At 27.5% G+C, this 25,382-nt stretch overlaps 1 protein-coding gene across 1 annotated transcript in view; it reads right to left on the bottom strand.

The window, feature by feature from the left end:
- Positions 1-25,382, bottom strand: part of Tace (ADAM 17-like protease Tace) — a 35,377-nt gene that overhangs the window by 3,953 nt on the left and 6,042 nt on the right. The window contains exons 4-17 of the mRNA XM_087156087.1: positions 23,376-23,568; positions 23,081-23,288; positions 18,218-18,412; positions 16,239-16,377; positions 15,915-16,025; positions 15,534-15,652; positions 15,367-15,436; positions 12,327-12,459; positions 11,966-12,067; positions 8,858-8,920; positions 7,066-7,139; positions 5,915-6,030; positions 3,741-3,819; positions 1,656-1,744 (exon numbers count right to left, since the gene is read on the bottom strand). Coding sequence (XP_087012213.1) covers positions 1,656-1,744; positions 3,741-3,819; positions 5,915-6,030; positions 7,066-7,139; positions 8,858-8,920; positions 11,966-12,067; positions 12,327-12,459; positions 15,367-15,436; positions 15,534-15,652; positions 15,915-16,025; positions 16,239-16,377; positions 18,218-18,412; positions 23,081-23,288; positions 23,376-23,568 — 1,691 coding nt within the window. The remainder of the gene's footprint in view (positions 1-1,655; positions 1,745-3,740; positions 3,820-5,914; positions 6,031-7,065; positions 7,140-8,857; positions 8,921-11,965; positions 12,068-12,326; positions 12,460-15,366; positions 15,437-15,533; positions 15,653-15,914; positions 16,026-16,238; positions 16,378-18,217; positions 18,413-23,080; positions 23,289-23,375; positions 23,569-25,382) is intronic.

Here is a 25,382-nt window from a genome sequence, read left to right on the forward strand (position 1 = left end):
AAGATTTTACAATTTTTCTTTCCTTTTTTAAAGATGTTTACCTTACCATCATTTTGGAAATAATCATAAGTGTATTACTTCATTGTTTTTTCTTATTTTTAAGATTATTTCCAAATTTTTTTTTAGTTGGGTTTAACAATAAAAAAACGGCTTTTTGTAGTGATTCAGAAAACCGGAAAAATCAGTTATCCGGAATAGCGATGGTCCTGACCGTTCCGGATAATCGGTTCCCTACTGTATTATGTTTCTTGATATCATAAATGTTTTATGTGTTTCCCTTGAAGTTTGTGATGTGGGAGTTTCACTATAATAGGATCACAAATTCAATAATGAGATTTTTAAGAGATGTTCCATTTTTTTTCCAGTAACATAAATGTAAGCAATTAAATGAAATCACTGACAACATAGTAAGATAAACATAATTTTTTTTGAAAAAACATTTTTGATATAAAAATTGTTCAACAACTTATGATTTTTACTATTTTCTTTTAATGTGTATTGTTTTTTTTAATAAAAATTCAAATTGAACAAAATTTGAAATTGATGTTGTAGAAAAGAATTATTAACAACATTTATAAGAGACTCTTTTAGGAATCTCCCTACATGGTCAGTCAATAAGCTGCATTTGTATCCTCAGAAAATCTAGTAAACAAGGTAAATTTGTTTCATTTTAAATACTGTGCATTTTTTTTTTATGTTAAACAATTACAAATAATGTTTGTAACGGCTCATGTTACATCCACTTTAATTAATGAATTGTGTACAAAAGTTAAACTTTTAAATTTAATGCTATAATTAACGAATATTTTTTTTTGTTAGAAGAGATAGCAGAAAAAAAATAATAGAAAATAAGGCATAAGGCATTAAAACTCATTGCTTTTTCTTTCAGGTTCATACATTATTTAATTTAAAGCAAGCATGATTATTATTAATTATTTTAGGTCTTAAAATTTAAATATGGTTATAAGTGCAAATTTTTTGTTAAAAATTATTGGCTTAATAGTTTTAAATTTAATTAAATGTAACTTTAAAAATATTTCCCTGTACTGATTTTTTTGAAACATAAAAAGAAAGAAAAATAATTATCTATGATTTTTGGTTGAAACCTTGAGACAATCCATGATTTCATTTAAACTGGTGTGGGTGCCCAAAACACACTTTTCATTTTTAATAAAGAAGTGGAACATAAGGGCCAAGACCATTTAATTAAATTTTTAAATATATTTAAACTGAATAACTAAGAACTGTAGAAGAGGGGTTAATTGAAATTAATCCTTAATGAGAATCATAGTGAAGACTTGGATTTGGTTAAAGGCTTGGTAAATAATTGCTCTTTATATTGAGGCGTATCAAGTAATTCATTAAATATCACAATTTTAAGCTTTGTAGGGCTTTGATTTCATAAAAATTGCAAGAAGGTAAAAACTGATTGGCAAACCTTGCCTTAACTTAATAATAACCTAGCATAATAACATTTACAATTTTTCAATGACACCAAACTCGATTATTTAAAATTTAAAAACAAAATAATAAAAAGAACAAAGTGTTGAAAGTTCTTCTATCTATTTTACTATTTATGTGATATGAGTTGTTAAGAAAAAAAAAAGAGTTCGAAATTGTCTAAAAACTTGGAGAATTAAGAAAATATAACTTACAACGTAGCTGATCAAGCAACTAGCAGGAATCCAAACCACTAGAGAAACAATAACGACTGTTCCCACAATGTTGTCATTCAAAAATTTCACTACAGAAAAGAAATAAATCTTAAGCAATGAATACAAAAGTAACATTAATAAAATGGTTATAATAAGCAATTTCAATGCCTGTTTTAACTATTGCACAAAGACTCAATAATAATTGCATAATTTATATCTTTATTGGCTTCAATTGTGTCCAGTTTTAATATTAACATAATCAACTAGTTTGCAGCATAATCTGGTTGGTTTCTTGCAGAGAAAATAATTTTTCCCCCATGTTTATTAAAGGACAAACTGTGCTTGACTGGGAAAATTAACACCAAATTTGCCAAAGTAACATAGCGATTTGAGTATTAAACTTTAATGTTTTTTAATACCATTTTTAATTAAAGCAAAATATATACAAGAATAATAAAAATACATAAAATTGATCGTATAGGGACAAGTAAATAACATTTATGAAATTTTTTAGCTAAGGAAATGAAGGCTTTGAAACAGACATTTATCTTAATCCTTGACATAAAATTAAAAATTTACAGAATTGAATATTTTGATTCAGCAATTACGCAGAAATATTTTTAGTAATGTACCATGAAAAAAATATTCTGAATATCTTATGATGTAATGATTAGATTTTCCTGTACCAATATATGTCTTAATGGTTTAAGGGATAGTTAGTATGCTAGTTAATTGGTGCAGACTATATTTTAAGTTACTAAATCAGTCATAAAACTCAACTTTTTCTTGTTAATTAGATTTTTTTTATTATTCAATATAGCTGATGTTGAACAGCCAATCCCTTTTTGGATTTATGACTCTCAATGTTCAACTCCAAATTATTATAACTATGAACAAGCTTTCCTAGGAGATTTTTTGATGGAACTTAGGTTAGATGGACAGTAAAACCTCAAAAACCTAGCACAGTTACTCTAACAGCAAAGAGATTACAGCTCATGCTCACTGGGTATATTTTAAGTCAAACCCATGATCGACATGAGTTGGAGGAATTAAAATCACTCGGACATTCCTGGGATTTGAACCTGCATCGCCTCATTTAGAGGCAAGCGCTTAATCTTCTGTGCCCTTGCGACTCTCTTAATAAAGATAGCTTTTTTTTGAAAACCAAAATATGAAGAAAAGATGATATTTCAGTTAGAAGAGTAATCAAATATTTAAGCCCTGTGATGATAATTTTACTTGTTTGGAAATTTTGCCATATTTCTGGAATTCTTTATGTAAATCAAAATATTTTAACATTCAATAATAAAAATATAATTAATTACGTTTAAAAATATTTTATAATAAAATTATAAAACTAATTTAGGTTAAAGTAATTATGAAAAAATAATTTCCCCTGTTCTTTTTATTAGTATTTCATTAAAAAAAAATTGTGAATCGTAAGATAAACAAATTTTTATAATTCGTTTCAAACAATGTAATTTTAAATCTAAAAATTCAAATTTGAGCAACATCTGCTTAATAGTTTATAGTAATAGAACTTCAAAAAAGTAAAATATTTAATTTTTCAAAATTTTTTGTTTACATTTTAGATTTTGTCATTTAAAATTACAGAATTTAAAAGAATATTAAAATTTTTATACCTTACAGTACAATTTTTTATAGAGTACGTACATACTTTTTAGAGGAAGTAAATTTTTATGTTGGATTTTGTAACTAAAAATTTCATCTATACTAATTATCACAATTAAGGTTAAGGTTTGAATTTTGACTATTAATTGCATCTTGGTACATGAAAATCCAATCATTAGATCCAAAAATTAAAAATTTTTTTTGGATACTATACTTATTTTCAGTGAAAGTAATAATAAAAATACAATCTACTTTTGATATTAACTCAACGTGTCAGACATTTTGGAATAAAATGTATCAATTAGATCTACATAATTAAATTTTCTTTCAAATTCAAAATAACATTTATATTTTTCTTTATTGAATTTCAGACTCAAGAGAAAGATTAATGCCACAGTGGTGCATTCTCTACATAATTAGCAAGCTAAAACATTTACGCAAACTAATACTTACTGACAGTATTAATATTAATATCTTCAATAATGTCCCAAAATCTTTCAACGATATCTTGAACAGTTTTCTTGCATTCTCCCTAAATTAAAAAGAATCCCCAAAAAATATTAACAACAAAAAATTCTAAATAAATAAAGTAGAAGATAGGGTCAGGTGGAGTAATATAGCCATAAAAGCAGCTTTTTAATTTACTCAATTGTAGTAACAAAATATTTAAAAAAATTAATTTTACACTACATTTCTTTAATAGATATTGCATTACATATAAAGAAAATTTTTTGCTCAATCACTTCTTTGTAACATCGTTTTTTCCATTTTTTTCTTCATAAAATTTGACAGGATAAAGAGTTCACACAAAGAAACAGACCTAAAATGTTTACTGTTTGTTGAAAAATATTTTTTATAGTTTAGAACATTTATTACTGTTTTGTTTCAGAGTAATGAACTAAGTATGAATTCAAATAGTCAAAACTTTATTAAAGAGCTGAACAAGTTATTCCAACTTTTCAATACCACATATCAGATTTTAGGTTTACTACTTACCTTAAACTTCTCTACAGCTATAGTATTAATGAATCCTATCCAACTTAATAAAATACACCAAGTCAAAAACAAATTGCTATACATTTTGTTGAAATTTCAAGAATAAAATATAGAAAAAGAGCAATTTATTTCCAAAACGATATGGAGATCTTTTTAAAATGATACTTTTTTCATTTCAAAATTGTAGGTGGCAAACATGAATATTATAATTTGTGTATGATTTAATGATATGAAAATTTGTCTAAATGTGTTTTTGAGTTATTGTTATACTTCAGTTTAATTGTACTTGTTGTAATCAAGAAGAAAATCTGTTTTCTCTCAGTAAAATGTTTGATTAATATACTATTTAATTAAAAATTTAATTTATAAATTCAAAAAGCTAGAATAAAAAACAGAAATAATATAATGTATTCTAAGTTAATTTACATAGAATCTAATGCTAATCTCTTAATTCGACAATACAGAAATGTTACTTAAAATTATTAACTTATTTACTGAAAATTGTAAATGCTAGCCTTTTAAAACTTTTTAAATAATTGAAAATAACAGTAAATGAAATGGAGCTTAAGAATAAAAGCCAGAAAATGAAAAACAACTTTCCTTTTTTCATTATTTTAAACATATAACTTTATTTTTAGCTCTAGAGTTTCCATTTTTTATTCTTTTAACGATTAAGTTCAAAGGATTGAAGCTAAAAATGTTTTGGTGTTATAAATATTTAACGAACCAAGAATAGAGCAAGACTAGAAAAAATATTGTTAAGTAGAAACTAAATATTGTTAAACCCTTAATCCACTTTTCAAATATGTAAGTATACTTTACAAGTTAACCAATTTTTTGTAAAAATGCTTTGAAGATATATAGCTTGTTCCTTAAGAACTATAAAAGTGTCGAATCATCTCTCTCTCTCTCTCTTTATATATATATATATAAACAAGAGGCAATAATCAATAATTTTAAAAGTTGCATTCAAAATATAGTTTTAAAAACATCTAACATTTGCAATTTAGTTGGTTTAAATCCTAAATGTATAGTTTCAGTTTAAAAATAGTTTTTATTGAAGTTGCTTGCTAATTTGTTCACTTACATCTCTTAGCAAGTATGGGAAGATTACTGACCTTTTAAACAGACTCTTTTTTTTATCTTTTCTTTTTTTGAAAAACTAGTTTAGATATAAGAAAAACCTACTACCCTATTACATTAAATTTGTGCATTGAGTCTCCATTTGAAATATAAAATTAAAAAAGAATTTACTTATTAACAACAGTTTAAACATACATATAATAATATAATATTTGTGCAGTTTTAAACAGTTCTTGTAGTTCATTTATGTCGCACTAGAGCTGCACAATGGGCTATTGGCGATGGTCTGGGAAACATCCCTGAGGATGATCCAAAAACAAGCCATCACAATTTTGATCCTCTGCAGAGGAGAACAAGAACATTTTAAACAGAAATTTCCCATGGAATCAAGCTTTAAATGTTTGGTATAGTATTAAGAGACATATAAATAGTAAAAGTCTATAAGTATTAATTAAGACTGGACAAGTCTGAAGTTATTAATTGATAATGGATTCCTTAAGTCTCCAATTATTAAAAGACAATAAAATAAATATTTAAACAAAATATACCATTTCACAATATCCATGAATACAAGGAGTGCCATCTCTAAGTATTTCAGTTGGTTCAATGGGTTTACAGGTTGAATTTTGTGTTGGCCGGCAGCACCTTTTACAAGCATCTTCCTCTGAAAGATATACAAGTATATTTTTTAAAAAAAGAAAAGAGCAGAAACTTTTAGCAAGAACAGAATTAAAACAGGACATAAAACTAAAAGGGATTGCTATGAATTACAATATTGACATTAAATAAATTTACTAATTTCAGTACGTTTCACTTATGAGAAAAGTCCCAACTAACTCTAGCTTTCATTTTATAAATCTATTACAAAAAAGTAATTTTGACTTCAGTGATAGTTTCCTTCAGTGTGAAAAATACTTCACACTGAAGAAAACTAGCCCAGAATCCCTTACCTTGTTATACCTATCCTTAACTTTGGAATAATGCCAAATATTTTTAAAAATATCAACAAGAGGCACATATTTAAATAAAATTAATAACAGGGCTACAACTATTTATTTTAGTTCTACAGTATTTCTATAGCATAAAATTAATGGTTAATTAAATAGTTGTAATATAGAGTGTTTCAAAAGAAAGCTTCTTAGAATAATCATACTAAATAAAATTACATAAAAATTAAAATAGTATTAAAGTTCAATCACACAATTGTGTGTTCAGCTCTCAAATATTATTATTGTTCATAATATAAGAAAAGATCTCATTTTTATACTCCTATACTAGAATCATTATTCATTAGTTGAAATAGTTAAAACATCCAGTAATAATATGATTTTAGTAGTAATTGAAAAAAAGAATGGAGGAAATATTACCTAAAATTCACACACCCTGAACATTTATTTTGAAACATAAATACATTAGTTTAATTTTAAAAGTTTCTAAAGAAACTTGATTGTTTTCTTAACAATGGTCTACATCAATACAAACCATTTATTAATGCAATTTAAAGTGAAGCAAAAATTTTTTACTAACATATACTTGGTTAAAAATTTTTTAATTGTTGAAGTTTGTATAATCAAGGTTTGATTGAATAGTAATTTTCATCATTTTTCAGTAATTTTTTACAATTATATTATATATTTATATTATACAATATAATTATATATTACAATTATATTATATATTATATTAATTAAATACAAACCTCTATCACATAAACAGGAATGTAGATTAAGTGTTTCACAGAATGGCACACATTCTCCACCACGACATTTACCTCTGAAAGAAAAATTTATTAATTCACATCATAAAAAAACATTTAAACGCAGCAATGGCTTGGTGGTTAAAGCATCGAGCTGTCTCTTTGAAAATATGGTTTTTTTTCCCTATTGGTGGCTAGACGTCTACCCAAATTCAGACCAATGGAAACCAGCTTGTACAATGTTGACCACATTGCCACAATAATGACATTGGTCATGAAATTGTGGAATTTTTACCTCCCTGACCCCACTCGCTGTTGGGTGAATGCTTAACTTTAAAACATTTGAAATTAATGCTACCTTTTTTTAGAGTATATAAAAAGATTTTCAAAATGTAGGGTTCTTAGAAACAAATGAAGAATAGAAATTTCAATTAACTAAATATAGTTTTTATTAGTTACCACAAAACATGCACTTATCCACTTATTTCCTTTTTTGTCATATAGAGGGCAATAAAAATGGTCAATTAAGGTATCTAGTTAAAATGTCTAAGAGAGAAAGCTAAAATTTGTCTGTGTAAATCAATATCAAATATCACTCTTTGGTATTCTTTTTGTTTATCTATGATATTGTTCACAAGACCCCTTTCAGTTCTATTATTATGAATTATTATTAAATACATTTCAAAAAACTGTGTATGTATATTATTCAACAAACTATCTCAATTTTGTACAAATTAACATTTATATAAGTAATTATTAGTATATTTTGTGTTAAAGTAAATTTTGATGTTTCCTTTATATTTATACTTAACATTAGGAAACATTGATCTGAATAAGCCTGAATCATTTTTGTGTAAAATTTAATACAACCTATTAATTAACTACAAAAATTAAAATCAATGTATTTAAATTAACATACATTTGGAGGGAAGGGAAACTATTTTCAAATTTTCTATGTTCAGTGGAAGTACGATATGTTCCTCTTCATTTATTCTATTTCAAGTCTGTTATTTACATTTGTTATTATCATGTCATTATCAGAAATGCTCTTCACAAAATAAAAATAAAAGCTTCTTCCTATGCAGCAACCTAGTGATAGAATCTCTATTTCCTAGTTCATTTGATTGATTCATAGTTCTTGGGTAAAAAATAAAATAAATATAGAAAGAAGAAAACTTTTAACTAAGCTAAGGAATAATATTTTAATAATTTTAAAACATTTTTTATGAAATTTATAAGATTCTTTCATGACTAAATTTGAGAAAGGTTTATGTATAGGTTAAGTATAAGTATAATGAAATAGCAACAAATCAATTATTTTAATAAAAAATGCAAATTTAAAGCAATATTATATTATTATTTAATTTTACATTTCATAAAAATTAAAACATCAACTTTCTACTGCATTAACTGAAAAAGTATATATTTTTTATCCCATTCAGTTTTCTGCTTTTGTGGCACATTAAGAATTTAGTTTTTTAAATTAATAATGTAAATAAAAGCAAATTCAATTATGAAGTAAGTATGCTAAGAACTGAACTAAATAAGGTATACTAATGTTACAAATGCCTTGATTGAAGAAGGAGCATGGAGCACAATTAAGCTAAGAATAAGTATGGAAATAGAAACTAGAATTTGAGACAATACACTGAAATAAGATGCAAAAACTACATTTGGGTTTAACTTTAAATAGAATGTGATAATCAATTCAAATTTTCCAACAGAAATCTACAAGTTATTTTTAATAGAAAAATTTATTTTGAAGTAGAACATAAAAATAAGCTTTTTAAACTACCTGTCAATACATGGAGACCCATCAGGTTGAGGTGACGATGAAGGACAATCCTGTGACTCACCAGTATCATTAGTTAAGGAAATTAATTAATAACAAGGGGACACAAAGCAATATAACTGCAATAATTATAAATAAATATGCAATTTAAAAATAAAATTCCATACAAAATTACTGAGAATCAAAATTATTAAAATCATTTGCCTACTTATAAACAAATTTATTACCTTATAATTGATTGTGTTGTTGTCTGGCAAACTTACTTAATTGCATACTTATTTTCTTCAAAATTGCATCGTTTTGTCAACAATGAGTATACAAAACTTCAATTTGAATTATATTGAATTCTCCTAAGAAAATTTTGATATTTTCTGAATTGTTTCAAGACTGTTTAAGTGCCCTAGATAGTTTTACTTATTTTTTCTAATAACTGTTAGATTAATTTTTTAGTATAACGGCAGAAATAATATAAACTGCATTATAAAATCATCAGTTTTCACTGAATAAAGTACACAAAATGTAATGCATTGAAGAGAATTAAAACTCAGCAAACAAGGTTGAATTTCTTAAAAATTTTGCTTGAAGGTGGTAATGATGATGTTAAAAAAATACAACACTAAGTACGGATGGTTGACCAAATGTAAACGATAACAAGCTTCCTAAAACCAGAGAAAATTATGAAAACTTCCTGCGTATCCCTCCGCTTATGTTATGCTTACAAGGCAATGTTTGAACAGGCTTAATATTCTAGGAAATCTTTTATTGTAATTTGTGTTTTAATTTAATCATAATTTTACTGTTCATAAGAGTTTTCTGTAATTTATAAATTCCTACAGAACATGAGCTTAAAACAAATTTTAAAAAAATGATATCACAACGTAAATAAAGTGTATGGTTTGCCACGTTTAGCATGTTATTTCTTATTTTGCTATATCTGTTTAAAATATCACAGTTTGTTATTTTTTGGACAGAATTATAATGTGCTTCTGAGGTCTTCCTTGATTTGTTGTTTGTTTTGTTAAAATTTAAATTGAAAGAACGTGCTGTATTGGTAATACTATTGGCTGCCACGCTTTTTCCGACTCAATTGAAAGTAGTAACTTGGAAGTTTTACTACGAATTTTAACCTACGCTATCGTTATCTACGCTCAGCTTTACATGATCAATGATCCATAAATCAGTTAAAAACAGAAATAATAACAAACCAGTAAATAATTATCAAAAGCAAACCATATGTTGAATTAAAACTTGTAGAAAAATATTATACATATTTTCTGGTATTAATTTAGTTATAAAGCTTCTCATACTGCATTTTGGGCTGGTTTTCTATACAGTGTGTCACACTTAAATAAAACCACCTTAATTCTGAAGAACATGTTTATCAAGAAAGTTGATATCCAAGCACATATTTATAAAGAGTAACTCGCTCCTATCTCCACCTGGTTTGGAAAAAAATCAATTAAGTAAGAAAAGAAGAAAAAAGTGTTCTATCAAAATAAAGCCACTATTGATTATAGTAAAAAAAAAACCACCAAATTTAAATGAGTTTGAAATATGCGATGTTGCTTACCGTTTACTAATACTCGGAGAATTGTGCATCCATATTATGCCAAGTTTCAGTGATGGTAGCCTTAAACTCTGCCACAGACTAAAACTGCCCTATTTTGGTATATACTAACTGACCTACATACCAAATATCAGTATATGATACTGAGGATAGCTTCCAACATGTTCTTGGGGAATGAAGATAAAGGAAAGGACATGCCATTTATGACAAGCACTCTGTTATCCAAAAACTAACATTGTGAAAAAATTTTGACGTAAATTGATGCATTATTCTGCTGAAAATCTGGCTTAGACCACCAATCCTGAAACGCAAAACCTCAATAACTCTAGCGAGGTTCCTAGAGGGCAAATGGTGCTAAGAGGTTTCCCTAAGAAGAACAAAGAATTCTTGGCAAAAAATTGCTGCGTAACTTTAAATATTTCGTTTTATTGGCTGTTAAACATCTCTCAAGTTAGCAGGAGAATTGGGAGGATAAGAGAGATGCTTGTTTTGCAAGTTTATCTGCTTTTTCATTTTTCTACAAGTCACAATGGCCAAGAATCAACTGCAGAACTATTTCCTTTCCAGTAGATAGTAGAGTGTTAATGATACTTTTATAATTAATTTTAATGACAGTAGGCAGAGGGACATATTTTGTATAACTGTATGAATTTCTTGTATGAAATGCAGCGTGACAATCAAGGAGATGGATAGATTTCTTTATAGGCTTCTCCAAAATATTTTGGAAAGCAAGGTTAATTGCATACATTTCTCCATCAAAATTGTCTGAATTTAAACTTAAAAACTCTTTGAGTAGGAAAAACTTAGAGAAAACAAATAGTACTCCTACTCTCCCAGAAATTCCCTCAGCTGAGTCGACAATATAGATCTGTATCCAATTGTTAACAGGGTATCTTTCAGTGATGGTGGCAAGAATAGCAGTCTGTAGTCCTGCCTGAGGGTTGACTCCTTTCTGAACAGGAAGGACATCACACTTAGAAAGACAGACGATTTGAAAACAGGGCTTTCGCAGCCAGTATTACTGAAAAAGCCAGATATTTTCTGAAATTCTGATAAAAAGGTACATACAGCCGTAGTTTTCAGCCTTTTAGTATTTGGGCAATACCAAAACCAAAAACCATCTTAATGCAGCAATCTTTTTCTGAGAGTCGAAGCAGTAAATCTTGCCTATGATGTAGATAGTCAATTTAAGAATATGAAAAATATTCTTTATATTATTTAGGAATATAAAAAATTACAATGTAATTCTCTCATTTTTTTATTATATTATTTTCTAACTTAATTAGTTTCTTTTAATCTTAATATAAATTAACATTATAGTAGATGTGGCAAATGTCAATCAGATATCAGTTTCTTTTAATCCTAACATAGACTAGGATTACAGTAGATGTTAAATGTTCTATTAAGTGCAAAACTTTATGTTTTGTGGAAAAACAATGATAGGAATCTTTGAAAATAATTTTAAATTTATGATATGAATTTAGATTTTTAAAGTTAGTAATATATAAAACAAAAAAAATTATAAGATTAAACATAAAGGATATGAGCAAAATGCTTCTTTCTTGCAAGCACTTGGTTGAGACTCCCGACATATTATACCTCTATGAACTAATTGGCAGCCTCGACAACATGGTGCATTTTTATCACTGAAAAATATAACAATGCATATTATAATCGATTCAATGCAACAAATTTCAATCCTTAAATTGGTGTATTTTTAGTTTATAAAAGTTAACACATTTAAGTCCAAGTTATGCCTGATCATGATTTAGTATTTCTTTATGCTTTAGATTATGTACATATTTCCTAGATTTTCAGTTTGGTTTATGACTAGTAAATTGTAAATATTTGACTTTAAAAAAAAGGAACTTGTAAAAATAAGATGAAAAAAGAAACAAGAATTACCTGCAAATAGCACGGGGTTTAAGTTTGCAAGCACTGTCACAACATGGATCATTATCTTCACTACCAATAAAACCAGCATCACATTCTTCACCTTCTTCAACAAGAGAATTACCACAAAAGGATTCTTCGGGTTCTATAAACAAACAATAACACTAAAAGACTTGTCAGAGAAATGTAACTGTCTACAAAATGTAGTTTGATGACTAAAAAACATGCACTAGTCTTTTGGATGAAAGAATTATTTTTTTGTAATTCTTCTTAAATTAATCAAATTGTAAAAAACAAACTAGGTAACAACAAATCAGATGTCATAAGCAATTTGTGCAAGTTTGTTAAATTTTATTCATAAATAGCTCTTCAACAGATGATAGAATTTATATATTATTTGAAATATACTTAATATGGTGGTTGTCTAGATATAAATTTGTTATTAAAAATATGCAAGCAAATGTAATCTACTAAATCATAAATTTTTTACGTAAAACTGTAACTTCTTAACTACATATGCAGCAAGCTTTCAGGCCAAACTGAGGGGTAAAAATCCACTGCCTAAAGTGCAAAAGAAGATAACTTTTAATTTGGAAATAGCATAATTAAGTCAGACGGACACTAAAAAATTTTACAAAACATAATTAGCTTAAACCTTATTATTATCATCACATTAAGTGCAATAATCTAGTAGTACCAATAATCTAATCTTCATATAAGTATAAACTTAAAATATATTGGTGTCCAAAAGTTAATCATGATTTGTGAAATCTGGCTGACCTTGAGTAAATATTGACAAAATTATCCGAAATCACTTGACAAGACTCATTGTTTAAAGATGAAAGAATGTGCATATGCTAATTGTAAGCATATTTCAGAATTGATTCATGTGCCATGTGGAGATCAAGTGGGCTATGTTCATTTGTTGTGCTGAGGGGTGGGTTAAATGATCATAAAAGCCGAAGGAGGTCACAAAAACACCAACTAGACAAGTTTTTGAAAGAAACAATCATTGGAATGCTGGAATGTGGACGATTTCAAACCAATGTGTCTCAAATTTTGAATGTGCCTTAATGTGTGGTTTCAGGACTGTATCAGAGGTTTCAAAGTATGGGGCATGTTACTTGATATCCTGTTCAAGGTCAATAAAGAGTAAAACTTGCTCTTCAAGTTCTACATTTCTCAATAACTACAAGACGCCAAAGGGATTGTTGAGCCAGAAAACTCAGTTCAGTACTTACAGTTCTCACAGGAGCACAAGTTTTAAGCTAAACTGTTTATAGAAGATTCGATAATGCTGGTCTGTAAACCAGACAACCAGTCCTTTGCTTTCCTCTCACGTCTGAACATAAAAACTCTTATTTAGACTGTAGTTTGAAACATTAGCAGAAGAATTTGCATCGGAGGGCTAATATGATGCTCAGTGACAAACTCCGGACACTGATTTTCGTCGGCTAATGATACAGAGAAGTGGGACATACTCTCACCCAAGAAACGTCACAGAAAGACATAATTTTACTTCAAAAGGAATGATAATGTGGGTATGCACAATGTTGGGTGTTTGCCATCCAACATTGAGCATACCCACATCTCTTTGGATTAGAGTCTGTGGTTGCTAAAAGGTAGAGACAAATTCCTTGAGCCTTATGTGAGCCTGTTTTGAGGTGCTGTTGATTATAGATTCATATTCATGGATGATAACTGGACAGTATTCATGTACAATATATTTATGGATCATATTGTGAAAGAGAAAATATTCAGTGCATGCTGTGCTGTGGCCTACTCACTGTCTTGATCTTAATTTGATTGAGAATAAGTGGAATATGCTTGGTTAAGAAATTGCAGTTCTTCCACAATTATCAATTCTCACTTCAGAATTGAAAAGAGTCAGTTGGATTGCTTGGAACTCTTTAAAGATTTAACTCATCCACACTCTTGAAGCACACATGGAAAATCGTTTGACAGCATTATAAGGTGGCCGCACATCTTAATAAAATGCAACAAAATCTTTTTATTTTAGTTTTTTGTTTTTAATTATAAAATATTAGTTTCTGCTATTTTCTTTTATACTGCTTCTTTGGACAATAAAAGTGATTAAATCCTTCACAAAAAAAAAGCTTTTGCATAATTTTGTTCATGCAAGCATTTTAGCAAGACTATATATTTGTTTTATTATGAAAATTGTATGACACTTGCATAATACATTTCCTATCATTCTGACTTAGATTTCTTTAAATATTCATGTAACATAAATTATGCTTATCTTTTAGACAGTGTACTTTCGGTAGCAAAAAAGTTTACAAATTTATATTACATTTAGCATATGATTATGTCTTAATTTTAGGTAATAAAAACTTTCAGAATATCTATTTTTGTAGCATTTGCTTCGAACAACATGAACTTTAAGTTTCTGATATAAACTTTCTATCTAATTTAACAGTAAAAGTACTTATCAAATATTTAATATTTATTTTACCATTTAATAAATACATGAACTGTAGGAATCTTCAAGCTATCTAGATAAACTTTACATTCTTAAGGTCCTCTTTCTGCTTGATTAATTAAAAAAAGTATATACTTTGGCCAATTTATCAAACATATAACATTATTTGCACCATATATAACAGTTTATGTATGCTTAATATTTATCTTACATTAGTACATTTTTTTAGTTATTACTATACCTAGTTCTTATACCATAATTTTAAAACGAATGATGTCAAATTTAATATCTAAGTCAGCTAAATTTGTTTAATATATTTATTTTATTATGCAAATTTATAAAGTCTGAACTATCTTTTAAAATTAAAATTTTAGTACATTCAAAATATAGCCAAACATGGGGTGAGAAAATACACAATGCAATTTAAATCAATACATATCTACATTTGATATTATTATGTTTTATAACTCCAACATAATCTTAAGATTTTATGGCATTTGATTTTAAACCACTTAAAACAATATTCCCTAATTAAAAGAAAAAGTATTTGCCTAAGAAATGAATTTGTATTTAATTATGCAAAAGTCTTTAAGTGTTATTTTTACTTACTTGAAAAACATTTGCTTGCTTTTGCTAGTAAGACAGCACGAACAGACCTAATACTACATGGCGAAAATTTCTGTAAATAAATTTATATGATTTAAAAAAATATTTATAAGAATGAATGCCTTTAAGTAAATGATGTAACTCTTTTTTCTTTTTTATATAGTTTGTACCTTGTTATTTGGATCATAACCACTAACAGAATAAGTATACATCAAAAATGAGCCACCATGACGTCCATCTGGTGAACATTCTGCTAAATCAGGATCATGTTCACTTCCCCAATTATGACCTGAAAAAAAGGGTGGTGTGGTTATAACATGCAAGCTTAAAAATCAGGAATATATAATTAATTATGATAAATAAATTACAAATACTCACCAAACTCTGGAATAACAGAGAGCATGGAAGAAATAAAAGAAAAATATGAGACCTAAAAATAATTAGAGTAACTTAAAAATATAAAGATTCAAACAAAATAAAAATATGATCTTCAAAAAATACTTCAAAACTTTAAGGATATTTTCAGAAAACATAAATGTAATTGTATTCACCATGAGCAGTGACTAAATCTGCTTCTCTTGTTATTACTCTTTGACCATAATGATTTCTTGATGTACTTAAGCCAGAATTTAAATAAAGTGTGTATCCATTTTTGACATAGCCTAAAAGAACAACATTGAAAAGATATATTTGAATGAAATACAGAAATTTTTATTATAAATTACATGAATGATGCTTTATTAATAATACATAAAAATATTGATGAGGTAAAATAATTATCTATTGTAATAATATTGCGATGCCTCTTTACATATTTGTATAAGAGAACACTGAAAATTTTTCAAAATGGATAAAATCATGTTTAAAATACTAACCTGGGCTACATATTCCACCAACTGAGTTCCGACGAGGAGATCCCACATATGCTAAACCAAGAATTCCTCCATCAAATTTTTGGTCAGTGAACAAATGAGCAAGGCAAAATGATCTATGATTTAAATTACGTGAGAAAACCTAGGTGGGAGAAAAAAGAAGATTATGTGTAAAATCAAACGACCTACAAGGAAAAAATGAGCTTTTGAATGAAATTCTTATTGAAATAAAACCAAATATAAATGAAAGAGCTTAGTTAAAAGATACGATAGGGTTAAAGAGTTAGTGCAACTGCAGCCTCAGATGTAAGACATACCACTAAAAGTTTTAGCTTACATAGTAATATATTAAAAAGCTGCCTATTAAGTGTGGATCTATAGCACAATGATTAAGATATAGGCCTTATAATTAGTAGGTCCCAGGTTCGAACCTGGGTGGAGATTGTTTCTAATTTTCTTCATTTTAAACAGAAAAATGTTTTAATGTCTTATTAAAAGTATAAAGCTTAAAAATGTATTTATTAAATTTATTTAAGTATGAAAAAAATTAATTTTTAGTTTTTTTTTATTGCCAAATAAGAGTTTTTTTAATAATAATAATTATTGGGAAATTTAATTGCTTTCAAGTTAAAAGCTTTACTAAAATTAAATAATTAATTTTGTATTGAAAAGCTAAAAATTCTTTTTTTCTTCTTTATTTTCGTTTAACCTTATAAGACTGAACTTGCACACATGTGTGGGTTAGATAATAACCCAATGTGTACAAAATGGTAACAAATATGTTTTTAACCATCTTTTAACTACGCAAAGATTTTCTTATTTTACCTACGATTTTACTTTTTAAAATATTCAATCTGCTTCATTACAAACATAAACATAGGTTTTAATATTCTTAATATATTCTAGTGGGAATAGGTTATCTTTTATTTCTTATACCAATGGTCCTAACAATGTAATTTTCACCACTTTTTACACTTTTGATTAAAGTATTTAATGAATCTTTAAAACCTTTGAAAATTGAATTATTTAATAAAATTTATAAATATTTTTTATTTACTTTTTTATTTATTTCAATTAAAAAGAAAAACAAGCAGTTTTTGACATTTTAAATTCACTTAATTACTTTAAGTTACTTTTAATTTAAGTTACTAAACTTTTTAATTTAAGTGTTTATTTTCCAATAATAATCTTATAGATTCTTACTTTCATTGTAAGATGAAATTTCAAAGCATTTACAAATTTTTTAATAAAAAAATTGCCTTTATGAAAACCTTTAAAAGGTGCATTATATTTCCTTCTTTTTTAATGAAAATAGTTTTAACAAATAGTGGTTTAAGAGATAATTCTAATAAATTAATAAGCTAACTTTTGTAGAAGATATATCTCAATCGAAACAAATAAATTCAGTAAAAGATTAACTTAAGTTGGCAGGGCTCCTGAATAATTGTAAAAACGTTCATAGGAACATATTCTATTGTAAAACATAGTAAAGAGCAAAAAAATATATAGATAAATAAAAGACACAAGGATGAGGGCTGGAACATGAATACATCAATATTGAAGAGTATGCATTTAGAAGAATGACCAGGCTTGGGCATGCACAATAGTGCAAAATAAGAATATCTTAATTTAGTTAAAGAGGGGGAATGAGTATTGAACTCCAACAAATTTCAATCGGAAAAATTATAAAATTGATGTTCTATGATAATAATGGATAAAATTCAACTAAAAGAATAATAGTTATATATAATCCCACAACTTAAAAATTTATCAAAGTCATTTTAAAAATCTGTATTGAGAGCAATTCAATCAGTAATGCTTAAGAAGAAGAATGAAAGCATTTATTTTATTGTTACAATTTAAATTTCAGTATAGAAAAAAAGGGAAGAAAATGAGTTAATTATTGTAAATTTCATTAACTGATTTGTTTTTAAAAATTAGTTACAATAACAAATGACAGATAATAAAACTCATCAGCATACTTCTAGCAAATCACGAACATTCCATGATGCTCCAGCCATATTATAATGTGTTTCTCCACGAGTAACAGGCGTTGGTTGAGTATGCACCATTACTTCTTGTATAACAAAGCCCATGCCACTAAAACCAGCTTGTTTCTCACTATCCTTCCATTCTGTTTCCAGAAATATCTTATTTACACGATCGATCAATGATATCTAGAAAGAAATAGACAAACTAAATTTTAGAAAAATAATTAACTTTGAAATAAATATACCAATAGTCTTCAGAACGTTAATAGCATTCAAAAATTAATATTTTTTTTATCACCCAAATGAGGAACCCATTACTATTAGTTACTTCTTATTTTTAAAATAACTGCTATATTTGCTTTTAAATTCAGAGTGATTGAAGTTCTGTTTAATTTTTCAGTTACAAACATGAAATTAATGCTAGCATAAATCTAGTGATGAAATATGGGGTCAACAATAATAAAATTCAGAGGATCTGTCGGTAAACAAAGATGAAAACAAACTATTTCTAGAAATGATTTTGTCAACAAAATTATATGGAGATCTTACCACATCACCCCATTTCTGCTTAATTAACACAGGAGAAACTGTTTCTTTGTTGAAGAAAAAACTTCAAAGCTTTTTTCTCCAACTTAAAATAAATTTTTAAAAATCAATCAGTTGTTTTTTATTTCATTGCATGTTTATTAATTTTCTTTAAAGAAAAGTAGGCATTTTGATCTAAATTGGTGGTGATGAACCCCGTGGCAGAAACACGGCGACACAGCGACATTGTCGCAGAAAGCGACTGAGTTCTTGCAGAAAGATTTTTTTTATTTGGGAAATAAAAATTTTTGGTTTGTCACAAACAAAAGTTCTCAAAAAAGATTCCGCAGAAACAGAAGCTGTTTTACCAAAAAAATAAACAAAAAAAAACATTTTCTACAGAAACAAAAAATTTCTGCAGACGAAATAATGGTTTTGCAAAATTTTTTTCTTACAGAATTGTTTTAAATATTTTTTTTTCCTAGCGTACCGCGGAAGGAGAAAGCGCTCGTAATTCTCCGTTAATCTCCAACACAAACAGTTACTGGATAAAAAGGGGAGAATGTTTTTCCCCTTTATTAAGCTATTTTTGGAAATTTGCCAACTTCGGCCTTTATCGCTGGCGCAGTAATTTGCTTTGTGTTTTCTTATGAGAACAGAGCATTTTATATTTTTTGCACTTATGTGGAAAATTTCACGCGTAAAAAGATTTTTTTTTAAAAAAATCATGTCTAGCGAAAAGGTTATTTGTTGCAATTGTGAAGCCACAATAATTAAAACAAATTTGAAAACCGATTTTTCAAAGCGGCATTCCAAAGAAGAAATAAGATGGAAGCCGACAACATCTAGCGATGTCAGAGATTTTTTTTCTGGAAAGCGACAGGAAAAGAAGCTCCCCACGCTACTAATATTGAAAGAGGAAAAAAAAAACGTTCAAGATTCGAATCAAATATTCTTACTAATAGCGATATCGATAGTAAGGATGAGACAGCATTTCCAACAAATCAAGAAATTTTAGAAGCAGTTAAAGGTAAAAAGTGAAAAATAACTATATGTATATATATATTTTTTTAAAGATAAAATGCCTATATCCTTTGAATTAAGTCGTCGATAAAGAAAAAAACAAAACAAAAAAAAAACACTCGCAATCTAACGATAAATGAAATAAAGCCTGAAAGATATCTCACAATCTATGATTTTTTTGCATGCGAATGAAAACCAGATTGGTGGAAAGTATTTACTGGTGAAACACCTTCAAACAGGTTTCCATACGCATATGAAAAAAATCGCATCCAATGAGCATGGCTCTAATACCGATGTTTCAGTAATGATAAAGACTATTTCGTTTCGAGATGTTGAATAGACTTGAGCATATTGAGTCGGAAACCGCTTCTGCATACTTCGTGTGGAATCAATGCTATATATTTACACAATACAGTGCGAGATCACAAGCGCTGTGTATTTTTTTCGTTCTGAACTTAATCTGATCACGACAAAAGTTTTATTTACCTACTTTTTTTAATAAAAAAATCTTTCAATAAGTCAGTACAATATTAATCGAATCTAATTAATCTGTAATTAATTAGATAAAATTAATTAGATGTAGAAAAAATTGAAACAAACATTGCTTGAATTTTTTTGCTTTTAGAATTCGGTTATAGTCAATTCTATTTTATTATTTTGATTACTCAACTTCAATATTAATTTTTTCACCTGATTTGTTTCTGTACCTGATATAACTACTATAATGAAACATTAAATCATACTGTTTTAAACTGCTTTAATAATTTAATTTTGATACTGTTTTAAACTGATACTTCAAATTCAGTTATCTTGTTTTATAAATTTAATCTTTTTGTCCATTCTTAGCTATTTCTATAAGTTCTATCTTACTACAGGTTCTGGGTAATCTTTATTTATGCTCTAGTAAGCATTTTTGTCTGCAGATCTATACATTTATAACTTTTCGTTATTATCGAAGATTATGTAAATTTATACTTAAACAATTTAAACTTATTAAGAAATGTTTATTTATATTATGAAATTAAGAAAAAAAAATCTACACAGTTTTATTCTATGCATGTAGACTTATTTTATAAACACGAATTTTATCTATTATTATAAATTCATTACACATACATTTATAACGATAAAAATATCTTGCAGAAAGATATTGGTTCTAGTTAGGTTTGTCGCAGAAAGTCAGAAAAAATTCTGCCACAGGGGTGATGAATTAGTTTATAAGTTATAATTGGAATGATTTATTCAGACGAATGTATGTTTTCAACAGAACTTAATGTTTAGTCCATACATTCAAATATAATTGCTTTTACTTCTAGAAAAGAGTAAGGAAACACATTTATTGTATGCTGAAATAAATTTAAATATTTACTTTAAAAACAATTAAAAAACTTAAGAATTATAAAATCATGGAAAAATGTACAGTAGTTAAATTACATAATTTAATGTGCCGAATTTTAAATTCTGGAATAAATCTGTTCAAACAATTATTTTTTCGACATGAGATATTTAAATTTGATCTGTAGGTAGTAGATAATTCTCTAATGCATAAAATGTTTTTTTTTCTCCTTTTAATAACTAAATTGAATTCCTTTGAACTTATAAACTCAGTTGTACGGGAAAACATTTTCTAGCATTAAATAAAGTCTGAAAATTAGATTTTTTTTGAGTTTATAAATCTTTCAAAATATTTTCTTTTGACTGTCAAATTCTGCACGCATTAACTGCAGGTATATGATAATGGTAACTAGCATATTATAGGAATGATTTTTAAAAAGTGTTTTCTCTTTTAATTGTAAAGAAAGTAGGCTTTGATTATTGTGAATGTTCAGGCCAAATAATAGGATAGGGTGAATAAATTTTGTAATTTTACAAAAGAAAATTTCTTAGTAAATATATTTTAGAGAATTTTTTCTTACGCAAAAAAAAAGGTTAACTGCAAACCGATCACTATGGTTAGTTAGCAAATATTCTCTTAATTTAAATGTTTTACTTGCTTCATGTGTTAAGTTTTCAAGATTCAAATACGTTAAATTTTCTTAAATAATACTTTTTGTAAAAATTTTTTCAACACTTAAAAACTTGACAGGCTTATTAAGCTTGTAAAGTCGAAAGAAAAATTATTATTTATACAGTATTACTATAAATTTTGTTTGCTTTAACTGTGTAATCAATGGATTTCATTGTTAAAGACATCATACTAGATTTAGTATAACATTTAAAAATGTAAGAGTTTAGTGTGTGCAAAAAATTTGAATAAAATAATTTTTTTAAAGAACAGAAAACATAAATAACATTAAGATTATTTATAATTAAAACTCAGTGGCAAAGCGCTACCGCTCAGCTACCATTATTTATAATTATTGAGAAAAATTGTTTGCACTAACTTAAACTAGTCTGGCTCACTAGATTTAATATAGAATCTGTACACCTTAGTAAATAATATGCAATTTTGAAAACTATTGTGAGTTTGTAACAGTTATTCATAACAGTTCAGAACATTATCAATCTTCAGCCATTGCTTTCCAAAAATGGGACAACATTCAACATTTTAATACAAAATAAAAAAATTCCAGTCTTATAAAAGTGTACAAAGAATTATAAATATAATTTATTAATAGCACTATTTTGCTGGTGAATGAAATAATTCCTATTCATTCTCATTGAATGATATCTAATTGAAGATCAGGAAAGGATTATTTGAAATCAGTAAAAAGAGAAAAATATCTGTGAAGTTTAAGTGCTTCACTGTGGCTGAAACGCAAACTCTTTGAGTAGTCAAACATATAATTTTAAAAACATTTACTTCACCAACAAGATATTGTGGAAATAAAAAACAATGATTTATGAAAGATTACCAAAAAAGTTAAAGCAGGCAAATTTAAAATCAATATATTTAGCATATCTTTTGGTATATAGGGAATCAATGGGAGTAGATAAAGTTAATCCAATTAACTCCAGAAATAAAAACTTTTCCATTGCCTCTTTGAATTGAAAATACCAGTTGAATTAAACCAGTCTAATGAGTGTCATTAAATCATCAAAGTTTGACAATATAAAGAAAAAAACTTCAGAAATGCTAAATACACCAATTCTAAGTTTTTTAAAAATTTAATAATTACTGAAATTTTTCAAGTTTCTCAACTTTCCCATTAATTTCTTTTTAACTTATTGTAACTCCTAAATTTATATTAAATGAAAAATAATTATTGCTTTAAGAATAAAAAAATCCAACTAATCATTAAATTGTATACTTTTAAATATTTATTAATAATAAATATAAAAATATAACTCAAAAAATATACTTACGAGAAAATTAATAGTGCCTTTCAAATTGCTTCCACCCATATTTTCATAAAAGCGAAAATCTGCTACCAGAAGAAGCGAACATCGCGTTTGAACAGGTTCCCAGTTGTAAGGATCAATAGCTTGTCTTTTGCTTATAGATTTTTCAATTACAATATCATAATTATCAGAAGTGTTACCTTCTTCTTTAACATAAGTACAAAACTTTTTCCTAAAAAAGAAGAATTAATATTAAAAAAATAACAAGCAATAAAAATTAAAAATTAAACAAAAAATTGATATAAAAAACAATACTAACTGTTTAATGTCTGTTTCTAAATTTTCCCAACTATACTTTACATCAGATCCTCTATAAACAATCATACTAGAATTGTCTTCATATGATAAATGTCTCCATGAAGGCTCAACAACATAAGTATCCTCGGGAGTTTTAATGGCAGCAGTCAAAATGCCATTGTCAATATGAACACTGGCATGGGTACCTTTTTCTCCTAAATTGAATATAAATATATATATATATATATATATAATTTAAAAATATGGAGAAAACATGGAAAATAATAAAGAATAATGAAAAGAGAAGAAGAAAAATAAAATATCGTTAAAAAATATATATTTAAAAAAAATATTAAAAAGCCAGAAAACAAAATAATGTAAAGATATATCTTCATCAGCTCACATGATTATATCCGCAAAAAGGAATATATATATATAATAAATATATATACAGGGTAACAAAAAAATATAGGGATCATTTTTGAATGTTTATATTTCCAAAATTTATTATATAAATTCAGTGATGCTTCTCAATATGTCGACCTCCGGCATAATAGATTTGTCTACAACGCTTCGGCCAGGATTTTAGAGCCCGCAAAATGATTTCCTGGGGGATTTTCTTCACCTCTTCTCTAATAGCTCTTTGAAGGCCTCTCAATGTAGAAATTCTTCGCTTATTCAGTTTGTTTTTCAGATGTCCCCATAGGAAATAGTCGCATGGTGCAGCATCAGGACTGTTTGGAATCCATTGTTCTGGTCTCAGGAATTGCACTTGCTGATCTGTTAGGAATTTCTGGGTGACCTTAGATGCATGCGATTGGGCAGAGTCCTGATGGAACACAGCATCACCATTAGGGTACAATCTGCAGTAATCATCCTTAAGATAGGGCTTTAATATCTTCTGTATATAATACTCAGAATTTATTTTGGCCCCAGGTTTCACAAACCGAGGTTTGGTCACACCATGGGCGGATATGCCCATCCAAACCATTACGCCTTTGGGATGAGGCACCGTGGTTGATGGTGTCAAGTCTCGCTTGTTCTGCCCGCGACTAAGATATTGAACTTTAGATTTAGCATTGGTATCAGATAGATAGATCCAAGCTTCATCAGTTGTAATGAACTTTCGCCATCTGTCCTTACGGAGAAGCTTGTAGAGGGGCCATGAACGTTGTCTCCTAATCTGCACCGATCTCTCACTTAAATGATGACATTTAGGTTTTTTATGGCATATTTTCTTCAACTTTTGTTTTAGTTGATAGCTTACAACTTGTTGACTCACGTTAAGAGCTTTAGCCATGCTTGCCTGTGTTGATGGATCCGGTTTTGATGTCATCTTATCAAGCTTCTGCAAATCTGATTTCTTCAATTTGCTTGGCCGCCCACTTCTTTTTGGTTTTGCATTATTTTGCATCAATCCGAGTTTTGAATTCTTGATGCGACTGATATGGCTGAGTGAAATCGCAATACCTTTCTTTTCAAAATGGGTTTGTATAATCCTGTGGCTCCAGCGAAGTTCTAAAAATGCTTGTACTTGACCAATTAGCTTTTTTGTCAAATTTCTTCAAAGGCATTTTTGTGATTTTATGAAGTAGTATTGCAATTGAAAGTCTAATAGCAGAGCTTTAGCAGAGTAAGCTATATATGTAAAAAGGTTTTAAAACTTTAGTGGTAGATAGCCACAAAAGTGATCCCTATACTTTTTTGTTACCCTGTACAATAAATATAATGTAACAAATATATATATATATGGGTCATTCTCACAAAAACAGTCATTTTCATGTCCCCAGTATATTTTATGTTTGTTTTACAGCTTACGAAGAAAAAAAATTCAGAGAAAGTGTCCTTCAGAATGCAAGCTAGCAAAAGAATAAAAATAAAATTATCAATTTTTATTTTTTATTTATTTTAGGTAATTAAAATATACCAATATGTCATTCCCTCACTTGTCCCCACTGCTGATTTAAAAAAAGAAAAAAATTGTTTCTGAAAAAAATTTTTTTTTTTTACAAATTCGTGTTTTTTATTT

This window comes from Parasteatoda tepidariorum, chromosome 12 (genome assembly GCF_982258835.1).
Source record: "Parasteatoda tepidariorum strain Cologne lab strain chromosome 12, Ptep-v5.0, whole genome shotgun sequence".
NCBI classification, from domain to species: Eukaryota; Metazoa; Arthropoda; class Arachnida; order Araneae; family Theridiidae; genus Parasteatoda; species Parasteatoda tepidariorum.